The sequence below is a fragment of the Thalassophryne amazonica genome, chromosome 7, assembly GCF_902500255.1.
Source record: "Thalassophryne amazonica chromosome 7, fThaAma1.1, whole genome shotgun sequence".
In the NCBI taxonomy this organism is placed as follows: Eukaryota; Metazoa; Chordata; class Actinopteri; order Batrachoidiformes; family Batrachoididae; genus Thalassophryne; species Thalassophryne amazonica.
The window spans coordinates 111,381,666-111,406,377 of NC_047109.1; the positions used below are offsets into that span (position 1 = coordinate 111,381,666).

General features: G+C 42.3%; 1 protein-coding gene across 4 annotated transcripts in view; it reads right to left on the reverse strand.

Annotated features, from left to right (window-relative positions):
* LOC117514768 (protein SOGA3) overlaps window positions 1-24,712 on the reverse strand; it is a 60,763-nt gene that overhangs the window by 15,467 nt on the left and 20,584 nt on the right. For all 4 annotated transcript variants that reach the window (XM_034175352.1, XM_034175350.1, XM_034175351.1 and 1 more), the window contains exon 10: window positions 14,602-14,769. In XM_034175352.1, the coding sequence (XP_034031243.1) occupies window positions 14,602-14,769 (168 nt within the window). The remainder of the gene's footprint in view (window positions 1-14,601; window positions 14,770-24,712) is intronic.

A 24,712-nucleotide genomic window follows, 5' to 3' on the forward strand; every position in this document is an offset into this window, starting at 1 on the left:
GCAAGGGTGAATGAAAGGAAACTCAAACTCTGGAGTTTTCATGTGCTACCACTCCTATTCATATATAGATCATCATTTCCAGGAGGTAGCAAGAACAAAACCTGCAGCTGGGATTAGACCATGAATACCAAGCAAGGTAGTATTCTGGATCTAGTCCACATGGTAGAAACACAGTGAATGTCTCTTTCAAGTAATGTTCTCCAGGCTGTTTCACTGTATTTGGGTCCCTATTTTGTTATTTTTCTCTATTTTCTTGATCAGTAGGCAAAACGTCTGTCTAGCATGAACATGAAAAGTCACAACAATATGCCCCACTTTAACTGGTGGATATATGCTCAAGTGTAAAAGAAAAAAAAAACAGTCGTACAAATTGTACTATGTACAAATCCTGTCTATGACTGTAGCTCAAACACTAATACAGTGTGTTAATAAATGATGAATTAATTGACAATAACTGCAAAATTAAGAATAAATATAGCTATAGACAAAGAATAAGATCAAAGTAAGAATAAGATCAACTTCGGCCACACGGTGGATTAGTGGCCAGCACTGTTGCCTCACAGCAAGAAGTTCATGGGTTTGATTCCCACCTGTGGTCTTTCTGTGTGGAGTTTGAATGTTCTCCCCGTGTTTGCGTGGGTTCTCTCCAGGTGCTCCAGTTTTCACCCACATTTAAAGATGTGCAGTTTAGGTGAATTGGGAACTTTCTAACTGTCCAGGTCTCCTTTGCAAAAGACATCTCAATCTCAATGGGACTAACCTGGTTAAATAAAGGTTAAATTAACTTTATTTATCCTGAAGGCAATTATTTTGCCAGCGTACCAAAACAGTGAGAGTAAATACTGAACAATGTTTGTTTAAAGACATTTGCACAAGATATTTGCACATAACTCTGAGTAACTGAAAACTCTGAATAACTCTGAACTCAGAATCAAGGAAAAAGTTAGCGAGCAATTTTTCAACTATCATTGGAGAAGTTTGTAAAGTGTTATTTTTGAACCTTTCAAAGGTCGGGGGGGGGGCATTTAGAGAGATTCAGAGACAATGATCCCCCCCGTAGGCAGCCTCTCAAGGAGTCTTTATTCAATATTGAAGAAAACGTTAATGAACACATCAGAAAGTCAACTTATACCATGATCAGATAGTGACCCCAGGAACATCTGCACCAAATTTCAGAAAAAAATAGTTGAAGATTTTTTTTGAGAAAATCAGCAGATAGTGATTTGTAACCCGTATTGATGGGGGGGGGGGGGGGGGGGGGGACTTTAGAAACATTCAAGATAAATGAAAATCTTTGTTTAGGTTTACATTGAATCAGAAAAGTTACAAAGCAGTTTTTCAGCAATGAATTATGAATTGAGAATTCAATTTATTTTATTTTATTTGTACAGTGCCAAATCACAACAATGCTCCCTAAAGCCCTTCACGGGAGTTATGTCTAACCTTACCAACCCCCTGAGAAGTGTGCAAAATGTCATTTTTGGCCCTTTTGGTGGTGGCATGTGTGTGTGTGGGGGTGGGGGGTACAATAATCTAAGGACAATAACATTTTTCTTGCCTGTAGTCAGCCTCCCAAAGCATCTTTATGGAGAAAACGTTTTTGAACAGTTTTTCTGTAATAAGTTGAATACTGTGGCAAATAGTATAGAAAGCCCAGCTTACTAAGATCAGACATTCCCCAAAGGATTGTCTGCACCAAATTTCAGAAAAATTACTGGAACAGTTTTTCAGGAAACCATCATCTTGATGGCATTAGTCCACAGGACTAATAAAGTAACTGACAAGAAAAACAAGTTTAGTCCCTGAGGAACATTGGTGCTTATTGCTGGATTCTGTAACGTGAAGTGGATGAAAGTCTAAAACCCCCATTATACAGGATACCAATCCAACACAGGTTACTTCTTCATCCAAGGCCGGTATCCATTTCCAGCTGGACTTGAGAGAATGCAGGTGAAGTATCTTGTTTAAAGACACAGACAGGGAATCAAACCCAGAACTATATACTGCTTATCCCACTGAGCTACCTGTTCTACAAGCTCTTGGAAGCATTTACTGTAGTTATATTTTTAATGTGTGAGTTTGAAAACTCTTTTATTTTGATTTATTTTTTAAATTTGGAAATGCATGATTTATTTTAACAAAAAAAAGAAGAAAAAAAAAAGGCAGAACTCAAAGGGAAAGTGAGGGTTTAGAAGTGGAATGTGCCCAAGATGACATGTGCATACACTGTATGCGTGCGAGTTTGTGTGTTCTTTCAGCATTCACTCAGGGACATTGACCAAAGGTTTCTTGCAAGACTCGGTCACTGTGCTATTTCTGCTTGCAGCCAAGGGTCAAGAAATTATGGTGCAGAAGAACAAGTCAAATCTTTCTGTCTGCCTGTGGCTCTTCTAGACGTTATCCACAATTACAGACGGGCAGTGACGGGACTATTTAAACATCCGAAGGCTAAGTGCAAAAGCACCAAGACGAAAGTCAAAATAAAGAACTCAGGACCTGATTGCATTCGAGTCACAAGAAGTTTTCTCTGCAATATGAATTCAGGATTAAAAAGGAGGCACCCTTAATGTGAGATCCCACATCAACAGCTTAACAACTAATGGATAAATTATAAACAGTCCCAAGGAGCCATCTCCATCTGCTGCTGACCACCTGCACTCTATGGCAAAGTGTATACAGTATATACGGGTAACTGTGTCACCATGGCGTCCCACTATAAATAGCGGACACACAGTCCTGTACAATATCACATTCCTAAGGGAGGGGGGAGTTGGCTGCTTCTGCAAAGTGAGATGTCGCGAGCTGCCAACAGCTTTCATAAATCACTCGTTGTTAGAGAAATTTGTCTGGAAATATCTGGCCAAAGACCCCTGCCTGGGAGCTTGGATACTTTCTCGGTATATGGCTGCAGTACCTGAAAAGAATCTTAAAGCACATACAGTAGCAAACACTATGTAATTAAACTATTGAGAGCAGGACAAGCAAGCAAGCAACTGCTGATAAACCATGCTGATGCTTATTCGACACCCTTAAGATTCAAACTCAGAGTCTCAGAGTTGGGCTCTTAGTATTGTAGCTACACATCTTTGGGTTCTTGATCAACCAAATCTTTGGCTCAGGCCCGGCCCTGCTACAGGACAACTTCTCTCAGCTTGGCGTGCCTGACTCCACCTGTAGGTGGATCACTGACTTCCTGTCCAACAGGAGGCAGCATGTGAAGCTGGAAGGACACGTCTCCGACACCCGGTTCATCAGCACCAGATCCCCCCAAGGCTGCTTTCTTTCTTCTTTACTCTTCTCCCTGTACACCAACAGCTGCACCTGCAATCACCAGTCTGTGAAGCTACTGAAGTTCGCGGACCATACGACCCTCACTGGACTCATCTCTGATGGGGATGAGTCTGCCTACGGGCGGGAGATCAATCACCTGTGTCTTGGTACAGACAGAACAATCTGGAGCTCAACGCCCTCAAGACAATGGAGATGGTTGTTGACTTCAGAAAGAACCCAGTCGTGGCTGCCCCATCACCCTGTGTGACTCCCCAGTCACCATTGTGGAGGCCTTCCACTACCTGGAGATCACCATCACCCAGGACCTCAAGTGGGAGCTGAACGTCAGCGCTCTCATCAAGAGAGACGAGCAGAGGATGTACCTTCTGAGGCAGCTCAAGAAGTTCAACCTATCAGAAACAATGATGTGAACTTCTACACTGCCATCATTGAGTCCATTATCTCCTCTTCCATCACCATCTGGTACGCTGCTGCCCCTGCTAAGTGCAGGAGCAGACTGCAGCATATCATCCATGCAGCGGAGAAGGTGAGCAACTGTAGTCTGCCATCCCTACAGGACCTGTACACTTCCAGGGCCCTGAGGTGAGCAGGGAAGTTTGTTGCTGATCCCTCTCACCCAGGTCACAAACTTTTTGTCACCCTCCCCTCTGGCAGGAGGCTGAGCTCCATCAGGACCAAAACCTCACGATACAAAAACAGCTTCTTTCTATCCACAGCTGGACTCATAAATAATACCAGAGACCCCCACTTACTGTGCTTCCCTCCCTCACTACCATGAGCACAGATTAGTCATCCCTCTACTGAAAGGTACTGAACAGCTGTACTCCAATCACCTGTTTTTGGCACAGTCCCATTCCATTACGGTTTATTTAACAGCAAATATAGTTTTGTTCTACAACTCTATTTTACTTCTTATAGAAGTGCTTTTCTTGTTTGTTTATGGCCCAGTAACACCAGACCAAATTCCTTGTGTGTGTGAACTTACTTGGCAATAAATTTTATTCTTATTCTGAAAAGAGAATGGTGATCTGTTTACTTAAATTTAACTCAAAGCCATTTTACTTCCTTTTGGCAGCATGGTGGTCAGGTCAAGTCTGGGTGTATACGACAGTGCTACACATTACTGCATCCACCACACAATGGTGGATGCATTTAGCAGCACAGTTGAATCACAGAAAGAAGGTCTTGGATGTACATCATCTCCACCTCCTTGGGTTTCTGTTGACACTCCGAATTTGTCTCACAAACAAATAAAGTTCATGCTCCTGCCCTTCACAAAAGCAGCATCTGTGGACCTACAATTGGTCCCTGAGTGTTGGACCAGGCTGCCTACTGCTTCTAATAGTTAGATTATGTATGCTTTGTGATTAGGATGAGGTTAAATGGTGAGGAGAAATGTTGCTGTATAACTTTTACAGTGATAGAGTGAATCTTAATTTCTGTAATAACAACTGCAGAGATTTGTATCGTAAGTAGTATATATAAGCTTAGTGGTTAGTAGCACTGTTGCCTCACAGCAAAAAGGTCCCAGGGTCACTTCCGACCTGATGTTTTCTGTGTGGAGTTTGTATGTTCTCCCCACATCTGCGTGGGTTCCCTCTGGGTCCTCCGGCTTCCTCCCACTTCCAAAGACATGCGGGTTAGGTGACTTTGTGGTTCTAAAATTGACCGTACGTGTGACTGAGAGTGTGAATGTGTTTGTCCGTCAATATGTGTCGGCCCTGCAGTAGACTGACACCCTGTCCAGGGTTGACCCCACCTGTTGCCAAACAACTGCTGGGATCGGCTCCAGCCCCACAGAGATCCTTAGCTGGAATAAGCGTGTTCAGGAAAAGGAATGGATGGATTTGAATGTTTGTACAGTATATGTCTTTCCAGAGCTAATCTTGATCATCCCTTGATGCCTCTAACTCAAATTTAGAACAGTAGTCCTCTGTAGGCTGGGCCAGTGCACACAATATTTTCATTGCAATTTCAGCAGAACCCTAAACATTATTGTGCTGTTTAAATAAAATCCAGACAATTTGCCACTAATCTTTACCTCAGCCTGTGCCACTGCATACCACACATTTCTCCACATCTTATTCTCCTAAATGTGGAAAGGATATTTTAGTAGTTTAGCTGGCCTGGCTTGAGGCAGAATACAGAACAGGTGGCAGAAACATTGAGGGGAGGTGATGGTCTAGTGGTTAAAGTGTTGGGCTTGAGTCCAGAAGATCATGGATTCAAATCCCTGCCTGACTGGAAAATCACTAAGGGCCCTTGGGCAAGGCCTTTAATCCCCTATTGCTCCCGGTGTGTAGTGAGCATGTAGTGTATGGCAGCACCCTGACATCAGGGTGAATGTGAGGCATAATTGTAAAGTGCTTTGAGCGTCTGATGCAGATGGAAAAGCGCTGTATAAATGCAGTCCATTTACCAATTAACTTAAAAGACCAGAGTTCAGTTGCACGTATACCTACTTGAGGCTACCTGTTTGTATATTTTGACAAGACAGTGAACCTGCAGTGGGCGATTGTTCCATCTATGGGACCATAGACTTTCATCCACTTAATCTTATGGAAACTGGAGATAAGCACAGGCCAATAGTCCATAAGACCTAGAAAAGATTTATACTCAAGAGGTAGAATTCTAGGAATTCTTTGACAAGATAAAATTCCTGGCAGAGGTGTTGGTGTGGAGTAATTCTCTGGATGTCTACAATCTGGATAACCAAGATCCTGCATCAAGGTGCACTTGGACTGCATAAAAACCTTTTTTTAGAAGCAATGAGGTCATTTTAAAGAGTGCCAAGCATCAATTAGAGTGAATAACTGGATATCTCTTATTGAAATTATGGAGCAGATAAGCACATATTGGGATAAGGTGTTGGGCTACCAATACGTAGACCTGGGCTCCATTTTTGGTCATGCTGCCTACTATGAAAAATACTGAGGGAGCTGCTTGTTATCCCCAATTTGCCAAAGTGCTTGCTTATGGGGTGGGGTCAGGTCTAGACTTTAATTGTGTGTCAAACGTTGGAGTGAGGTTAGATATGATTTGATGCCATACAAATAAACTGAGTTCAACTGAGTTCAGTTAATTTGAGCGGTCTCTGACTGTATGAGTCATTCGATGAGCAATAATCAGAGAACGTCAGCGTCAGAGGCTTCACTATCAGCATTCACATTGTCTTGCAATAATCCTTCACAATGTAGCACGTGGTTTTTATGGTGTTTGAGGTTGGAATGGCTCTTGAGTCTCGTTTGCAGTAGGACAGTAAAACCAAAGTCTGATGAACAGTCTAGCTGTTAGCTACACTAATCCAGCAGGGGAGTGAAACTTTGCCCACACTTTGATCCTTTGCTCACCTCGCAGACTCAAACACTCCGGCGACATTGTCTCTTTAACTATAAAATGACTAAAATACAGACATCTTAAACCTCTGTATCCAAGATAAGAGTCACTTTATGGTGCATGTCTGCAAATGAGTAATTTGATTCTCCAGCTGTAAATGATTAAAGTAGCACTGCCTTGACACAATGTGAGGCCAAAATCTTAGATTAGAACTTGGTAAACATGTACTCAGAAGTACAAACTATGGCAATGAAAGAAAGAACAGCAACACGTCACTTTATCCCGATCGGTCACATACGTGGCTCACATGGACATCTTGGTATAAATGTCAGTGTCTGTGCTGACTCGGCGTTGTAAAGTCGTCTCAGCGCCTCGCTGAGCTTCACAAACACAAAGCAGAATAGTAAAGGTCTTTGTTTTTATATAAAGGCTGCTGTCAACCGCACTGTGAGGGAGTACAGCGGCCAGGACGAGAAAGAAAAGAGCTGGGCCATTCTAAAAAAGGACTTTAGCAGTTAACCTGATTTGTTCAAGCTACAAGTGACTCTGTCACAGGCATCCCAAAACTGGCCAGCTGGCTGGCTGAGCGGTTGCCATCTAGGACCTAAGTTACATAGTGTGGTGGATGTGGTGATCTACAGTACTAGTCTATATTCTCAAACCTGATCTGCATCCCAAAAGTAAACAGCACTCTGAAAGTGCATGTCTCCTCTCTCAGCCAACAATCCGGGAAATCTGTCCTTAAAAAAAAAAGAATCCTTGTCTGTTCTGTGGAACAAACAGGTGTGAATCAGGTGTCCCCTATTTAAGGATGAAGCCAGCACCTGTTGAACATGCTTTTCTCTTTGAAAGCCTGAGGAAAATGGGACGTTCAAGACATTGTTCAGAAGAACAGTGTAGTTTGATTAAAAAGTTGATTGGAGAGGGGAAAACTTATACGCAGGTGTAAAAAATTATAGGCTGTTCATCTACAATGATCTCCAATGCTTTAAAATGGACAAAAAAAACCAGAGACGCATGGAAGAAAACAGAAAACAACCATCAAAATGGATAGAAGAATAACCAGAATGGCAAAGGCTCAACCACTGATCAGCTCCAGGATGATCAAAGACAGATGGAGTTACCTGTAAGTGCTGTGACAGTTAGAAGACGCCTGTGTGAAGCTAATTTATTTGCAAGAATCCCCCGCAAAGTCCCTCTGTTAAATAAAAGACGTACAGAAGAGGTTACAATTTGCCAAAGAACACATCAACTGGCCTAAAGAGAAATGGAGGAATATTTTGTGGACTGATGAGAGTAAAATTGTTCTTTTTGGGTCCAAGGGCCACAGACAGTTTGTGAGACGACCCCCAAACTCTGAATTCAAGCCACAGTGCACAATGAAGACAGTGAAGCATGGTGGTGCAAGCATCATGATATGGACATGTTTCTCCTACTATGGTGTTGGGCCTATATATCGCATACCAGGTATCATGGATCAGTTTGGATATGTCAAAATACTTGAAGAGGTCATGTTGCCTTATGCTGAAGAGTACATGCCCTTGAAATGGGTGTTTCAACAAGAAAATGACCCCAAGCACACTAGTAAACGAGCAAAATCTTGTTTCCAAACCAACAAAATTAATGCCTTGCAGATGTGAAGAAATCATGAAAAACTGTGGTTATACAACTAAATACTAGTTTAGTGAGTCACAGGATTGCTAAAAAAGCAGTTTGAACATAATAGTTTTGAATTTGTAGCGTCAACAGCAGATGCTACTATTATTGTGAACACCCCCTTTTCTACTTTTTTACTAATAGCCCAATTTCATAGCCTTAAGAGTGTGCATATCATGAACGCTTGGTTTTGTTGGATTTGTGAGAATCTACTGAATCTACTGGTACCTGTTGTTCCCATGTAACAATAAACCTGGATTAATCTTTTTAGTCACAAAGCACTACTGTTATTCTGAACACTACTGTATACAGTTAAACACTTACCTTAGCCTAGCTGTCCTCCTCAGCACTGCTTACCATTGAGTCATTATAAATCGACTGCCATTATCTTTTATTGTGGCTCTGAAAACAGTAGTTTCATGTTGCACTGTGTGACAGGCTCAAGAACAGCCAGTATTACATTATTGCAACCAAAGACAGCCCCAGAAAAATATCAGACAATATAAAAAATTCCACACACTACATCTGTAAATGAAGCTTGAAATGTTGCAGTCTATCCTGTGTCCATAGTTTGTTTTGTTTTTCCTGGCAGAAGGTGCAGACAAACAATTTGTCCATCAGTTTATCCATCCTTTTAATAAATAAATCCATTTAAAAAGTGAGCATGGAATGTATTTCTAAACAGCTGATAAAAGCAGTCACCCTCACCAGAAACATATACTCAACAAAAATATAAATGCAACACTTTTGGTTTTGCTCCCATTTTGTATGAGATGAACTCAAAGATCTAAAACTTTTTCCACATGCACAATATCACCATTTCCCTCAAATATTGTTCACAAACCAGTCTAAATCTGTGATAGTGAGCACTTCTCCTTTGCTGAGATAATCCATCCCACCTCACAGGTGTGCCATATCAAGATGCTGATTAGACACCATGATTAGTGCACAGGTGTGCCTTAGACTGCCCACAATAAAAGGCCACTCTGAAAGGTGCAGTTTTGTTTTATTGGGGGGGATACCAGTCAGTATCTGGTGTGACCACCATTTGCCTCATGCAGTGCAACACATCTCCTTCGCATCATCTGTGAAGAGAACACCTCTCCAACGTGCCAAACGGCAGCGAATGTGAGCATTTGCCCACTCAAATTGGTTACGACGACGAACTGGAGTCAGGTCGAGACCCCGATGAGGACGACGAGCATGCAGATGAGCTTCCCTGAGACGGTTTCTGACAGTTTGTGCAGAAATTCTTTGGTTATGCAAACTGATTGTTCCAGCAGCTGTCTGAGTGGCTGGTCTCAGACGATCTTGGAGGTGAACATGCTGGATGTACAACCCCTGGGATTTACAACCCCAGGTTTCTTTTCAGCACTGTAGCCAGGCTGACAAAGAGTCAGAGCTCTATTGAGCTGAGTATTCCATTAACTTTAACTAGTAATGACTTCATGACTTTCTTTGCTAACAAAATTTTGACTATTAGAGAAAAAATTACTCATAACCATCCCAAAGATGTATCGTTATCTTTGGCTGCTTTCAGTGATGCCGGTATTTGGTTAGACTCTTTCTCTCCGATTGTTCTGTCTGAGTTATTTTCATTAGTTACTTCATCCAAACCATCAACATGCTTATTAGACCCCATTCCTGCCAGGCTGCTCAAGGAAGTCCTACCATTATTTAATGCTTCAATCTTAAATATGATCAATCTATCTTTGTTAGTTGGTTATGTACCACAGGCCTTTAAGGTGGCAGTAATTAAACCATTACTTAAAAAGCCATCACTTGACCCAGCTATCTTAGCTAATTATAGGCCAATCTCCAACCTTCCTTTTCTCTCAAAGATTCTTGAGAGGGTAGTTGTAAAACAGCTAACTGATCACCTGCAGAGGAATGGTCTATTTGAAGAGTTTCAGTCAGGTTTTAGAATTCATCATAGTACAGAAACAGCATTAGTGAAGGTTACAAATGATCTTCTTATGGCTTCGGACAGTGGACTTATCTCTGTGCTTGTTCTGTTGGACCTCAGTGCTGCTTTTGATACTGTTGACCATAAAATTTTATTACAGAGATTAGAGCATGTCATAGGTATTAAAGGCATTGCGCTGCGGTGGTTTGAATCATATTTGTCTAATAGATTACAGTTTGTTCATGTAAATGGGGAATCTTCTTCACAGACTAAGGTTAATTATGGAGTTCCACAAGGTTCTGTGCTAGGACCAATTTTATTCACTTTATACATGCTTCCCTTGGGCAGTATTATTAGACGGTATTGCTTAAATTTTCATTGTTACGCAGATGATACCCAGCTTTATCTATCCATGAAGCCAGAGGATACGCACCAATTAGCTAAACTGCAGGATTGTCTTACAGACATAAGACATGGATGACCTCTAATTTCCTGCTTTTAAACTCAGATAAAACTGAAGTTATTGTACTTGGCCCCACAAATCTTAGAAGCATGGTGTCTAACCAGATCGTTACTCTGGATGGCATTTCCCTGATCTCTAGTAATACTGTGAGAAATCTTGGAGTTATTTTTGATCAGGATATGTCATTCAAAGCGCATATTAAACAAATATGTAGGACTGCCTTTTTGCATTTACGCAATATCTCTAAAATCAGAAAGGTCTTGTCTCAGAGTGATGCTGAAAAACTAATTCATGCATTTATTTCCTCTAGGCTGGACTATTGTAATTCATTATTATTAGGTTGTCCTAAAAGTTCCCTAAAAAGCCTTCAGTTGGTTCAGAATGCTGCAGCTAGAGTACTGACGGGGACTAGAAGGAGAGAGCATATCTCACCCATATTGGCCTCCCTTCATTGGCTTCCTGTTAATGCTAGAATAGAATTTAAAATTCTTCTTCTTACTTATAAGGTTTTGAATAATCAGGTCCCATCTTATCTTAGGGACCTCGTAGTACCATATTACCCCATTAGAGCGCTTCGCTCTCAGACTGCGGGCTTACTTGTAGTTCCTAGGGTTTGTAAGAGTAGAATGGGAGGCAGAGCCTTCAGCTTTCAGGCTCCTCTCCTGTGGAACCAGCTCCCAATTCAGATCAGGGAGACAGATACCCTCTCTACTTTTAAGATTAGGCTTAAAACTTTCCTTTTCGCTAAGGCTTATAGTTAGGGCTGGATCGGGTGACCCTGGACCATCCCTTGGTTATGTTGCTTTAGACGTAGACTGTGTTTCATAATTATTGTATGGCCTTGCCTTGCAATGTGGAGCGCCTTGGGGCAACTGTTTGTTGTGATTTGGCGCTATACAAGAAAAAAGTTGATTGATTGATTGATTGATGTGGAGGTCCTGGGCTGGTGTGGTTACACGTGGTCTGCGGTTGTGAGGCTGGTTGGATGTACTGCCAAATTCTCTGAAACACCTTTGGAGATGGCTTATGGTAGAGAAATGAACATTCAATACACGAGCAACAGCTCTGGTTGACATTCCTGCTGTCAGCATGCCAATTGCACGCTCCCTCAAATCTTGCGACATCTGTGGCATTGTGCTGTGTGATAAAACTGCACCTTTCAGAGTGGCCTTTTATTGTGGGCAGTCTAAGGCACACCTGTGCACTAATCATGGTGTCTAATCAGCATCTTGATATGGCACACCTGTGAGGTGGGATGGATTATCTCAGCAAAGGAGAAGTGCTCACTATCACAGATTTAGACTGGTTTGTGAACAATATTTGAGGGAAATGGTGATATTGTGTATGTGGAAAAAGTTTTAGATCTTTGAGTTCATCTCATACAAAATGGGAGCAAAACCAAAAGTGTTGCGTTTATATTTTTGTTGAGTGTATATTCTGTCCACTCTCCTATCATAAATGAGCTTCATTGTCTCTATTGTGACAGATTTTGTGTGGCATGTCGGCACATGCAAGCATCCTCTTCCATTTTTGGTCATCAGCGTGACTTGATGACGATTCATCCCAAGGTTCTGTGGTACACAAAACAGTCTGCAGGTATCAAATTTGGAGTCTTAAGTTAAATAAATCCATATTGCACAGTGTGGCTTTGCAGTGAATTTATTATCAGACTGCTGGAATCCCTCAGTGTGTACTGGGTTTAAGACACAGCTCCTCATCATCTCTGTAGACTGTGTATATAGGTTTCAATGCACAACGTGGAGTCTAAAACACCAAGAGGTGAAGTGCATTCAAACCATATAATTAGATCATATTTTAGGGCTTTGGTAAGGTTAGACTTTTGTCATGTGAAGCACCTTGAGGCAGCGTTGTTGTGACTTGGTGCTATTTAATTAAAAATGTAGCACAAGGCTAAAATGCTCTCAGCCATATGAGCATGTAATCAATGAAAGATTGTGTAGAAAGAATGTGACCTTTTGACCTCTTAGAATAAGTCAAGATTAGCCATCTTTGAACTTGTCCAAGGTCTGTGTCCCAAGAATGCTGTGAATTTGAAGACCCTGACAATAATAGGACTAGGTTTATGCTGAGTACAGATGGACAGACAGACAGACAGACAGACAAAAAGACAGACGGACGGACACAAAATCTTTGCAATACCCATTGGCCATATTTTGGCCTTGGGTAATAAATTGAAATTTAATTGAAACTGAGATGTGGTTCTCATAAAGATTTGCTTTGGTGATTGCATTAAAAATCATGAGTTGCTTATTTTCTCAATAATTGTGCATTTAATGGACCTAGTAGATCAGCCTCCCGAAAGCTGCTAAAAGTACATCGTTTGCATACAGCATTAAATAAGATGCGAATTTCACTCAGCTCAAATATTGCAGCAAGGATGTCTTAGATGATCCGTTAGGACGTTTAATCACACAACAAGACAGATTATTCCAGGTATTTGTAATAAAATGCTCAAAATGACACACAGCCCACCACAACAGCTAGCAGCCGCTGCCACTGGCCAACACGTTACCACTGCTATGAGAGGTGGAGATACTTGGCTCAGCTACTGTCACTCAAAGCGACCACACCCCTAATTATACAGCTGTCATGTAGAGACCAAAACCATTTTTTTTTTTTTTTTGTAGCAGGATGCAAACATATTTATTACTGCTCTAAGACTGGACATTTTAACATGGACTTGAATGGGAGCCTGTTCGCTTTTGGAGACAGCCTCATGTGGCCAGCCAAGTAACTGCAGCTTTTTCTTCTTCCAGGTGGGCTTCATCTGAGACCATCGAAGCTGACAGCTTGATTGTCGCCTGTTCATTAGCAACAACAACCGGTTTACTGAGAGTGTTTTTCAGCTGTCCTGTGCCATTACATTAATTAGCCAGTTAGCCCGTGATGGTGTTTAAAAACAGCCCAGTTTGAAAACTTCCAGAAATTCTCCTCTAAACCTTTCGGCTGGCTTCTTCTGCATTTAAACAGAAAGTGAGCTGACCTCAAACCTGATCTGGTAAAATCATCTGGCTGTGTCGCATTCACCTGTCATGGTGTCATCAGCCTCCATGCCAAGCTGCTCTTGCTCATTTCCAGCACCAAATTTTGGAATTTCTGAGCTTCCTCACTTCAGAGAACCGTTTGATTCTCCTGAAGCACAGTTCAACAAAGCGAGACCTGTGTGAATAAGCGCTACTGATCCGTTTTAAGCCTGTTTGGTACCGTTCAGGTTCATCTTGTGGAGAAAGAGACGGTCGTCACAACCAGCAAGCAACAAACTAAAGTTTTTCACTAGTAAAATCACGAGGTCATCAGGCCTAATCACATTCACACAGACTTCTAATTTAGGAGGGGAAAAAAAAAAAATCCCCCAACAAGACAAGATTATTCTTATGATACAAGCAGGAAAAAATTTTAAATCCTGAAAAGCCACACTGCTTTGAAGACCAACTACAGCCTTTGAAGTGATTCATGCAATGCCTTTGCACAGCATGGAACTGGAATGCAAAATTAACCCAGGAAATGTTTTAGGGAAACACTTAGCAGCAGCAGCAACAATGGTAACTATGCATTATGTTTATGGGAACAATACAGTAATAGTTTATCTGGTCAGTTCAAACAGCTGGAGGCGACTTGGGCGTCTAAACCCTCAGTGCAAAGGTTTTGAATAAGCTCAAGTATGAGCTGGACGGCTGTCAGAGTGACTTATCACCTCCGTGTGTGTGGCAAATGTGAGGTCAAATTATGCAAAGGAGGAGGTCAGACATCAACAAAAAAATTGGAGGAATATGGGGAAATGCACCACACAATTAGAGCAGCGTTTACGTGACATGTTATGTTTCGAGATCGCTGTAGCCTTCGTGTGCATGCATTATTTTTGTTCACACATATTTCTGAATACAATTCAGAATCTATCACACATCAGCATCATCATAATCATCATCACCTGTGCAATCCTGCATTTGAGCTCAGCCTTCTCCAGCTCCCATGCACATCTGTCTCTGGTGTACTGCAGCTGGAGCTCGCTCCGCTTCTCCTCCTCTCGTTTCACCTCCACCTGCACCTCCTCCAAAACTGACTTCAGGTCCAGTAGAATCCTCCTGTTCTCCCCTCCCTGCACGAGAAGATTATCGCACAACAGACTTCAATGGACTGTTTTGCAAATCTGCTTCCTCCCTACAGTTATGTAATTGCTGCAGCATAGGCGAATCTAGGGCGGGGCTGGATGGGGCTGGAGTCTGCCCCCCCGAAAGAATTTCAGTTATCCTGCTGCAGCAAAAAAAGTTCACATTTGCCATTCAACATCCTCTTTCCACCAGGATCAACTCAGCCAGTTCACACCACCTAATGTAAGATATGTTTATTGAGTCATTTCTTTTGGATTCTGCTGTTTTGCTCGAGATCGCCACATGCTGATTTGGAACAAGGTTTATGCCCGATGCCCTTCCTGTCAACTCCAGAGGTATATTATGCCTCAAACTGGGGACCTTCTTATAGGCAGGCATATTAAACACTTGTGGCACTGTGCAGCTGCAAGTTGCATTTATTTTATTTATTGTTGCCTTTGCTTTGAAATGGCATGAAAAATGAAGTGTTTCCTTGACAAACAGCTCTGTCTAGGAACAAGAACCTGGTAAAAAAAATAAAGTCAGATATTCAGAGAAAATGAAGATCAGCTCGACCTAACTGACAGAAGCCTCCATCCTCATTGTGTTGTTTGTTGTTAGCTGTGTGGTTTTGCCATTGTTCTTCCTGTACGTCCCTGCTCTGACTATTGCCTTTAAATGTGAACTCATCATTTGATACGGATGCACATTCAAAAACATTCCAGTATAGGTTCTAGTGTTTGGCAAGTGGAAAACATCCCGTGATGTCTTCTGTTTGATACATATTGCAAAACACATTTGTTGCAAAAGGTTTGAAACACTGCAGAACAGTGTTTTGAGTTTGTAATGGTGACAAAAAATGTTTTCTTCCCGAGCCACGCGTTCTGTGAAATACGAGGTCTGTTAGAAAAGTATCAGACCTTTTTATTTTTTTCAAAAACCTGATGGATTTGAATCACGTGTGCTTGCATGAACCAACCTTGAACCGTCGTGCGTATGCGTGAATTTTTTCACGCCTGTCGATTGTGTCATTTGCTTGTAAGAAGCCTTTGTGTGAGGATGGGTGGAGTCTCTCATCGTTTTTTCTTTGCAAGGAAATGGCGGAACAACTGGAGCAGCGCGACTGCATCAAATTTTGGCAGAAACTGGGCGACACCCAGGTGGAAACCATTCGGATTATTCAGACGGCTTTTGGTGACGATGCTATGGGCATCACACAGATTAAGGAACGGTACAACCGGTTTAAAGATGTCCGCACAACGATGGAGAGCAAGCCGCGCTCTGGGCGGCCACCAACATGCTGAAATGAGCGGATCATTTCCAAAGTGAACGCTGTGATGATGTGGGACCATCATGTGACTATCCGAGAAATTGTGGAAGAGGTGGACATCAGCACTTTTTCGGCACATTCCACTGTGACAGAAGATTTTGCCATGAAAGGAGTTGCAGCGAAATTCTTTGGCACGAAGCTGATGGCGCAGCAAAAGTGCCTCCGTGTTGAACCCTCACAGGACATGCTGGGACATGCCCAGGTCTTCCACCATTCGGAAGATTCAGACGGCTTTCTGTGACTTTTCAGTCGTGTGACTATCCAAGAAATTGTGGACGAGCTGAATAATCCGAATGGTTTCCACCTGGCTGTCGCCCAGTTTCTGACAAAATTTGATGCAGTCGCGCTGCTCCAATTGTTCCGCCATTTCCTTGCAAAGAAAAAACGACGCGAGACTCCACCCATCCTCACACAAAGGCTGCTTACAAGCAAATGACGCAACCGACAGGCGTGAAAAGAATCACACATACGCACGAAGGTTAAAGGTTGGCTCATGCAAGCACGTGATTCAAATCCATCAGGTTTTTGAAAAAATAAAAAGGTTGTATACTTTTCTAACAGACCTTGTATGTATCAATTAAGAACATGCATGTAATAGGCACTAGAACTTCTACCCCATCACCAAATATAAATAACTCCCACCTAAAACACCTCCAAGAAAAAACTCTGGAGCCGCCACTGAGCTGCTGAACTAATAAACCCTATGTTCAAACATGATCACTTTGTGCATAAAACACCCCAAAAAGTCATCTTTGAATTTCACCATTAAAAGAAAACTTCAGCATTCACACTTTTCATTCCTCTTATAGCAAATATGCCAATTTACTTGTATGTCAGCCACTTCTCTTAACAGTAACTCCTTCTCACGCATCCATTCTTCTTTGTCCTGCACATGTCGCTTTTTCAAATCCTCCAATTTCTTTTCCAGTCGCGCGTATTGGTTCTGCTGGTCTTGTTCGTGCTGCCTTTGGGGTTCGGGTCCTGACGGCTTTTGGCCCCCGAGGACCTCAGCCTGTGTCCTTCCTGAAGCGCCTGGCTGCGGTTCCTGCAGCTGACTGAAGATGGTGGGCGGGGGGGAGATCCTCCTCAGCGGGCTGCTGCGCCTGCCTCTGTCCGCCCTCTCCATCCTGGAGCACGGCACGAACTCCCATCCCTGACACGGCACGTAGCCTCCGCCGGCACCGACCCCGGTGCCGTGCAGCCCCGAGCCAGTCATAAACGCGCTCCACATTCCTCCAACGCATCAAAAAATAACAACAAAAAGTTGATGACAGAAATTTTTGTGGTTGTCATCAACGTTTCTTTATTTTATTTTTTAAAGTGACGCGTAATGAAAGCGCAAATTATCCAAACCCGACCAGATCTGCCACCAAGCGCACAGTGAGGAGAGCCGCTGTGCGACTTCTTGATCCCCTCCATGTCCTCACAAAAACAAGGTCAAACCACAAACCAACTCCTACTTTTGTCTTTCATGCACCTCTTGCGCGTCCGCGCCGCTTTATCCGTTTACATCATATATTATCATTATTTACTATTATTTTTTCCTTTCACGATGTGACGCGCGGTGTTGTTTTGCTCGCGCGCACTCAACAAATCCGGAGCTGGCACGGACGCACGCTCGCGCTAACCAGCGTGACGTCAAGGGGAGACTACCCCAAAAATATCAGGCAGCGCGCGGATGCAGGAGCCCCGGAGTATTTTTACCCGCTGTAGCCATGCGTGTATTTTTCGACATGCACGGCTGGAGGGCGGAGAAACAGCCGTCAATCACCACCGCTCACTGCTCCAACGGGCGCAGCGTCTCTGGCAATTCATCACTGTGCGTAAAGCCTTAAAGGCATTCAGCGTAAAACTTGTGCCAAATCAACACGTGGATTCATACCACGACCCCATGCAAAGACTGTACCTCAACACCAGACCATTTGGTGGCGCTGTAGTGGATTAGCATTTAGAAACACACCCAGGAATGGAACAAAAATCACAAATTTCAATACTAATTCGGTCAATAGGGCGCATTATTTAAATTTTTCTCCACGTCACAGACAGTGACTTTGTGTTAAATGACTGTGGTTAGGGAGACACACGAGGCCTGCCATTTGCATTAGTAACAGTAACATAATTACACTGTAATAACACAGCCAGCAGCTGGTGCCTCAGTGCTGAGGACCCCACTGGAAAAGGCCATGAGGGACACAGACACTGTCAGTAAGTCTTCCTTGTTTTTCCACTGGAGGTCATTCACCACAGTGGATCCAAGGTGGAGATGCATGGTGGTTTAGCACAAGTTTTACGTAATTCCACATTACATGGAGAACTGGCAGGGATGGTCTTGAACCAGGAACCTTCAAGTGTACATAACCGCTTGACCATCACTACCCCCAGCAGATAGGGCATGAGGCAGGGGACACCCTCGACAGGACGCTGGTCTGTCGCAGAGCCACAACACATTCATACCTGCGCGCACACCTACAGGCAATTTCAAGTTTCCAATCCACCTAACCTGCATGTCTTTGGAAGTTGGAGGAAGCCGGAGCACCCAGAGGGAACCCACGCAAACTCGAGGAGAACATGTAAACTCCTCACAGAAAGGACCAGGTGGGAGGTGATCCCACGACCTTTTGCTGTGAGGCGACACTGCTAGCCACTAATCCACCACGCTGCTGCCAGAATATTCTTATTTATTTATTTGCATTCTTTTCAGTGCACATCTCACTTGGCTGCAGCAGAAAAATGGTTATAAAATGTTCAAAAGATGTAGCCTGGTAGGTTGGTTCTGTTTAAGGTGGTTGATGCAACAACATGCAGCATCAACATGTGCCAGTTTCGCTCTCGAACCCTTATAAACACAAGCACATTTTTAGTACACTTCATGGAAAATCTTGATGCCCACTTCCTCCTGCTTCTGTTCATTTGACCAAGCACTGACCTACATCTGCCGTCTAAGCTGTTTCTGAAATATCATAGTGTCCACCCAAAACCCAGCCCCAAAAGAGCAGCAGTCAGCTGCACCAAAAACTACCCTTAAGTCTATACATCCAAATGCTGTATTTTCTTTGTATTATGACTACAGTTGTTTTAACTCTTGTATACATACCATCATCAAATTGCTAGGATTTTAAGCAATGCAAATACTGCAAAAAAAGACAGTATTATTCACAGTGTATTCCAATTTAACAAATGTATTTATCCAATTTATATATCTGCAAAACTACATATATATTTGCAGCAGTTATGCCATATTTTTATGCATAAAGACATCCCCCTTATAAATTAATGTTTTGTTTTTGGATACCTTAAGGATAAAACTAAGTGAAGCCCGTTTTTTCCTATCAAAAGTCAATTTTGTGGATGGCAGTGTCTTTGTGTTTATTTGTCACAACAGAGGAAAGGTGGCCCAAAAAATTGTTATTAGTTAGAAGACCCCGTTCAACTAATGAGTATGTGTTATGTCTTCTCCAGACTATCAGCTATTTGATAACATGACTCATGTGGGACTGCAGATGTAAATTAGCTTAGCTAAATTAGATGTAAATTAAATTAGCTAAATTAGATGTAAATTAACTCTGGTATAATGCACCAAATGGAAACATTTATGTTCTTTATTGTACATGGTCCTTTTACAAATAAACGAGGAAATAAATAAATAATGTGTGTCACATGCACCCGGGGCACAGTGAATCAGGCCACAGTGATTTACTAAGCCCCAGTATCAAGTGGATGACAATATTACTTGTTGAAGCTTATACACTTATTTTTCCATGAATTATTTGTATAATTTGTGTATATAAACAACTGTTTTCATGTTTTAACATAAATTATGACAGTTGTATAATAGTTTCTAAATTACTTATATCAAGACACTCGCACATTACATAACTGGTTTGCTCAATTATAGTTTGTATATGCATCAGCAAATGTTTAATAATTTTGAAGAAATCTTTATAATAATGTGTTTTTTCATTATATTCTAAATTGATTCACTGTGCCCTGTGAATTGGTGTCCGGGGCACAGTGAATCAGAAATTTTAAAATCAAATTTAAACACCTGTAAATTACACTTTGGAAGACATAAATAACACAGCCTTGTAAACAACAACTTGCTGTATTAAATCCACAATAGAATGACCTAAACCTGTGCATAATGTGTTGATGCTGCCACAAAACAATATTTCTGATCCACTGTGCCCCAGCTTCCCCTACTTGAGAGCTGGTGGAGGATTTATTGATTTCGGGCTTCTCCTTCTGTGTTCTTGCTTTGAAAAGCCAAAATCGCTGGTTTTCACGGACATATCTGGCAACACAGCTCTTTGCGCAACAGTCGTTATAATCATAGGTTGTAATGCGCTTAATATAGTGTCTTGCATAGGATTCAAAAAAATACTCATTCAACCTTTTTTAAAATAGATTTCAGGAGCAAAAATGATGGTGAACCACCGAAATCAAACAGCTCGATGAACATGTTGATGGAATAATTCTTCTCTTTTCATGAGAGAGGATGATGACGATCACGAGGAAAGTAACGGTTTGATTTAACGGCTAATAACATCCTGCTCGAAGCTCAGAGAGGCACCACATGATGTTTAAAACAGCACAAATCACTGCTTTAAGAGCGAATTATCTACTTCTTTAACACGGATATGGTCAGAACAAATAAGCTCCAAAAACGCACTTTCACACAAATTACAAACGATCATTTACCCGCTGACAAACACGTGTCGTTGGAGTGACGGACTCTTACCTTTCGATCGATTCCAATTAACGATAATAAAAAATAAAAGTTCAGAAAGTTAAGCTGGTTCTTCAGACGTTTTGTTCAAACATCTGGAAAGCGGCGACAATTGAAATGATGTTTCATTAACCGGAGTCTCTCTCTCTCTCTCTCTCTCTCCTCCACAGCTGGACCTAATATATGACGTCATTCCTCCCACCGGTTGGATGAAAGAAGAACCGGTTCAGCCCCCGTGCCCGTCCTGGTGGGCTCGTCCGTTCCTTAAACACATTTTTTCACATCCACACGCTATTATTTTTACACATTCTCCACTCAACCAAAACCCAAATTCGCTGTAGGAATAAGAAGCCTGAGCAGCAGAAACTGGAGTGTTAAAAAGAGTTAAAACCCTCAGTGAAATTTTTCAAAGTGTATTTTAAAGCTACAGTGTGTGTGATTTATGGACGTTTATTAGCAGAAATGTTATCCTTCATAACTTTTCACTCATTCACCTGTAATGACCTGCATCAACAAATCAATGTTTTGATAACCTAAGAATGAGATTTTCATAGCTTTATTTGATTCTGCCCACTATGGAGGCCGCCATTTTACACAGCCATGTTGGTAGAGTAGCCCAAAAAGGACATACTTAACCTGCCCTGCACATTTTACACTGAGGCCAGAAGACTGAAGACACTGTCTACTGGTTGCTGCTAGTGGAGGTGAACAAGTCTGAGAATCCTCATTTTTGTGAAATGGAAGAGGCATCCCTGTCAAGAAGCAAAAATGTGAGTGGTGATTGAAGTGGACTTCAATGGGCATGTTGGTGAAGGGAACAGAGGTGTTGAGAAAGTTATGGGTCGATGTGGTATCAATGAGAGGAATGTGGAAGCGCAGATGGTGGTAAAGGATGGACATGGCTGCTGATGAAGACTTATTTTAAGAAGGATGAGCAGCAAAGAAGGTGCATACAGGTGGACTCGATTCTGTGTAGGAGATGGAACCTAAAGGAAATTGGAGACTGCAAGGTGGTGGCAGGGGAGAGTGCAGCTTGAAAGCATAAGAAGAAGAGGAAGACGGTGAGAGCAGAACTAGGGATCAGATGGTGGAAGCTGAAGCAAGAAGGCTGTTGTGAAATTCAAGGAGGAAGTGAAATAGGTATTTGGATGGAGATGAAGTGATTTTGGAGAACTGGAAAATGGCTGCAGATGTGAGGGAGACAGCTAGGAAGGTGCTAGGTGTGCCGTCTGGACAAAGGAAGGAAGACAAGTAGCCTTGGTGATGGAATGAAGATCTTCAAGAGAGTATAAGGAGAAAGAGGTTGGCAAAAAAAAAATTGGGATAGTCAGACAGAGTGGCAAATCCTAAGGAAAGGGTTTATTACAAGCTGTATATGAAGTTCAACACTAAGGAAGGAGAGAAGGACTTGTTGGCCAGACAGAGGAACAGAGCTAGAAGGATGGGACAGCAGGTTAGGGGGATAAAGAATGCAAATGGAAATGTACTCACAAACAAAGACAGTGTGTTGAGAAAGTGGAGGAAGTATTTTGAGTAGCTTGTGAATGAAGAAAATGGGAGAAAGGGAAGGCTGAATGATGTGGAATAAATCAGGAAGTGTAAAAGATTAGTGAGGATGAATTGAGGAGAGCTATAAAGAGTGGAAATGCAGTTGGTCCAAATGGCATACCAGCAGAGACATGGAAATGTTTAGGTGAGATGACAGTGGAGTTTTTAGCCAGATTGTTTAATAAAATATTAGAAGGTGAGATGAAGCCAGGGGAGGAGAGAAGAAGTGTACTGGTCCTGATTTTTAAGAAAAAGGGTGATGTGCAGAACTGTATTAACTACTTACTGCTTCTGAAAGGCACTTCTGGTGTTGACATCGAAATTAGCGTGGGTTGCAAAGATGGCAGATGGATTGAATGTGAGATGAATAGGAATAACACTGACCTCATTCACAAATAAAATCCATCACAGTACTAATCAAAACGGTAAGAAAATTGTTAAAAATACTTTGCTGGAACCGCAGCTTTGAGCTGTTTCGTTTCCCATACACAGTAAACACTTAGTAACGTGGTGCATCATCCACTTCCTGGTTTCCAATATCAACATTTTCCCATGATGCTCTGCATATTTTGGCCTATCTCTATCAACCAACAGGTTGCACATCATATTGTGAAACTGGTCAATCAGAGGTAGATTTGTAGTAAAAGAAAAAAGCAAATTCTATTATTTTTACCTGAGGCCAAAATATGGCCATCAGGTATTGCGAAGGCCTTGCGTCTGTATGTCTGTTTGTCTGATCTCAGAATTCATCCAGTCCAGGGTCTTCAAATTCACAAGGAACATTCTTGGGAGACAGACCTTGAACAAGTTCAAAGATGGCTAACCTTGACTAATTTTAAGAGGTCAAAAGGTCACATTCTGTTTCCTGTTGTTATGCTCATATATGGCTGAGAGTATTTTAGCTTTGCGTTGTATTTAAAGTTGCATCATGTAGGATTTGGGAGTGTTGCTTAGCTGAAATGGAGTATAGTATTCATAACCATCATTAGTGTATAATTACCAAAAACAACAACAAAAACAATTTTTTTGTAAGCTTGCCATGAGCCCTTCATGTTTACATGGTAGCGCGCCCCCTCATGGAGGCAGCCATGTTGCAGCACGATGTTGCTACAGTAGCCCAAAAGGGACATACTGACTCCAGCTTTCACATTTTGCAGTGCAGCCAGAAGACACAATAAATAAGAGGATGAATCAGTGGCTGCTCCCCTAAACACTATCGCCTGGTAGCTAGCGTAGGCTAACATACGAGGTCTGTCAATAAAGTATAGGTCCTTTTTATTTTTTTCAAAAACTATATGGATTTCATTCATATGTTTTTACATCAGACATGCTTGAACCCTCGTGCGCATGCGTGAGTTTTTCCACGCCTGTCGGTGACGTCATTCGCCTGTGAGCACTCCTTGTGGGAGGAGTCGTCCAGCCCCTCGTCGGAATTCCTTTGTCTGAGAAGTTGCTGAGAGACTGGCGCTTTGTTTGATCAAAATGTTTTCTAAACCTGTGAGGCACATCGAAGTGGACACGGTTCGAAAAATTAAGCTGGTTTTCGGTGAAAATTTTAACAGCTGATGAGAGATTTTGAGGTGATACTGTCGCTTTAAGGACTTCCCACGGTGTGAGACGTCGTGCAGCGCTCTCAGGCGCCGTCGTCAGCCTGTTTCAAGCTGAAAACCTCCACATTTCAGGCTCTATTGATCCAGGACGTCGTGAGAGAACAGAGAAGTTTCAGAAGCAGTCGGTTTCAGCATTTTATCCGGATATTCCACTGTTAAAGGAGATTTTTTTAATGAAAGACGTGCGGACGGATTGCAGCGTCGGCTCACAGCCGCTGCGACGCTCCGCCACAGGAAAAACACCTCTTTAGGAAGCCTTAAGGACAAGTTGGAACATGTCCAGCTGTTAAACAATTTCTCATATACTCACTCCACTGAAAGCCATCAAAAGTCGCCTGGATTTTACAAATGGTTATCAACACGGAGGTGTTTTTCCTGTGCCGCCGCACCGCGCTGGCTGTGTCCCGACGCGCGGACCCATCCGCACGTCTTTCATTAAAAAAATCTCCTTTAACAGTGGAATATCCGGATAAAATGCTGAAACCGACTTCTTCTGAAACTTCTCTGTTCTCTCACGACGTCCTGGATCAATAGAGCCTGAAATGTGGAGGTTTTCAGCTTGAAACAGGCTGACGATGGCGCCTGGGAGCGCTGCGCGACGTCTCGCACCGTGGGAAGTCCTTAAAGCGACAGTATCACCTCAAAATCTCTCATCAGCCGTTAAAATTTTCACCGAAAACCAGCTTAATTTTTCGAACCGTGTCCACTTCGATGTGTCTCACAGGTTTAGAAAAAAT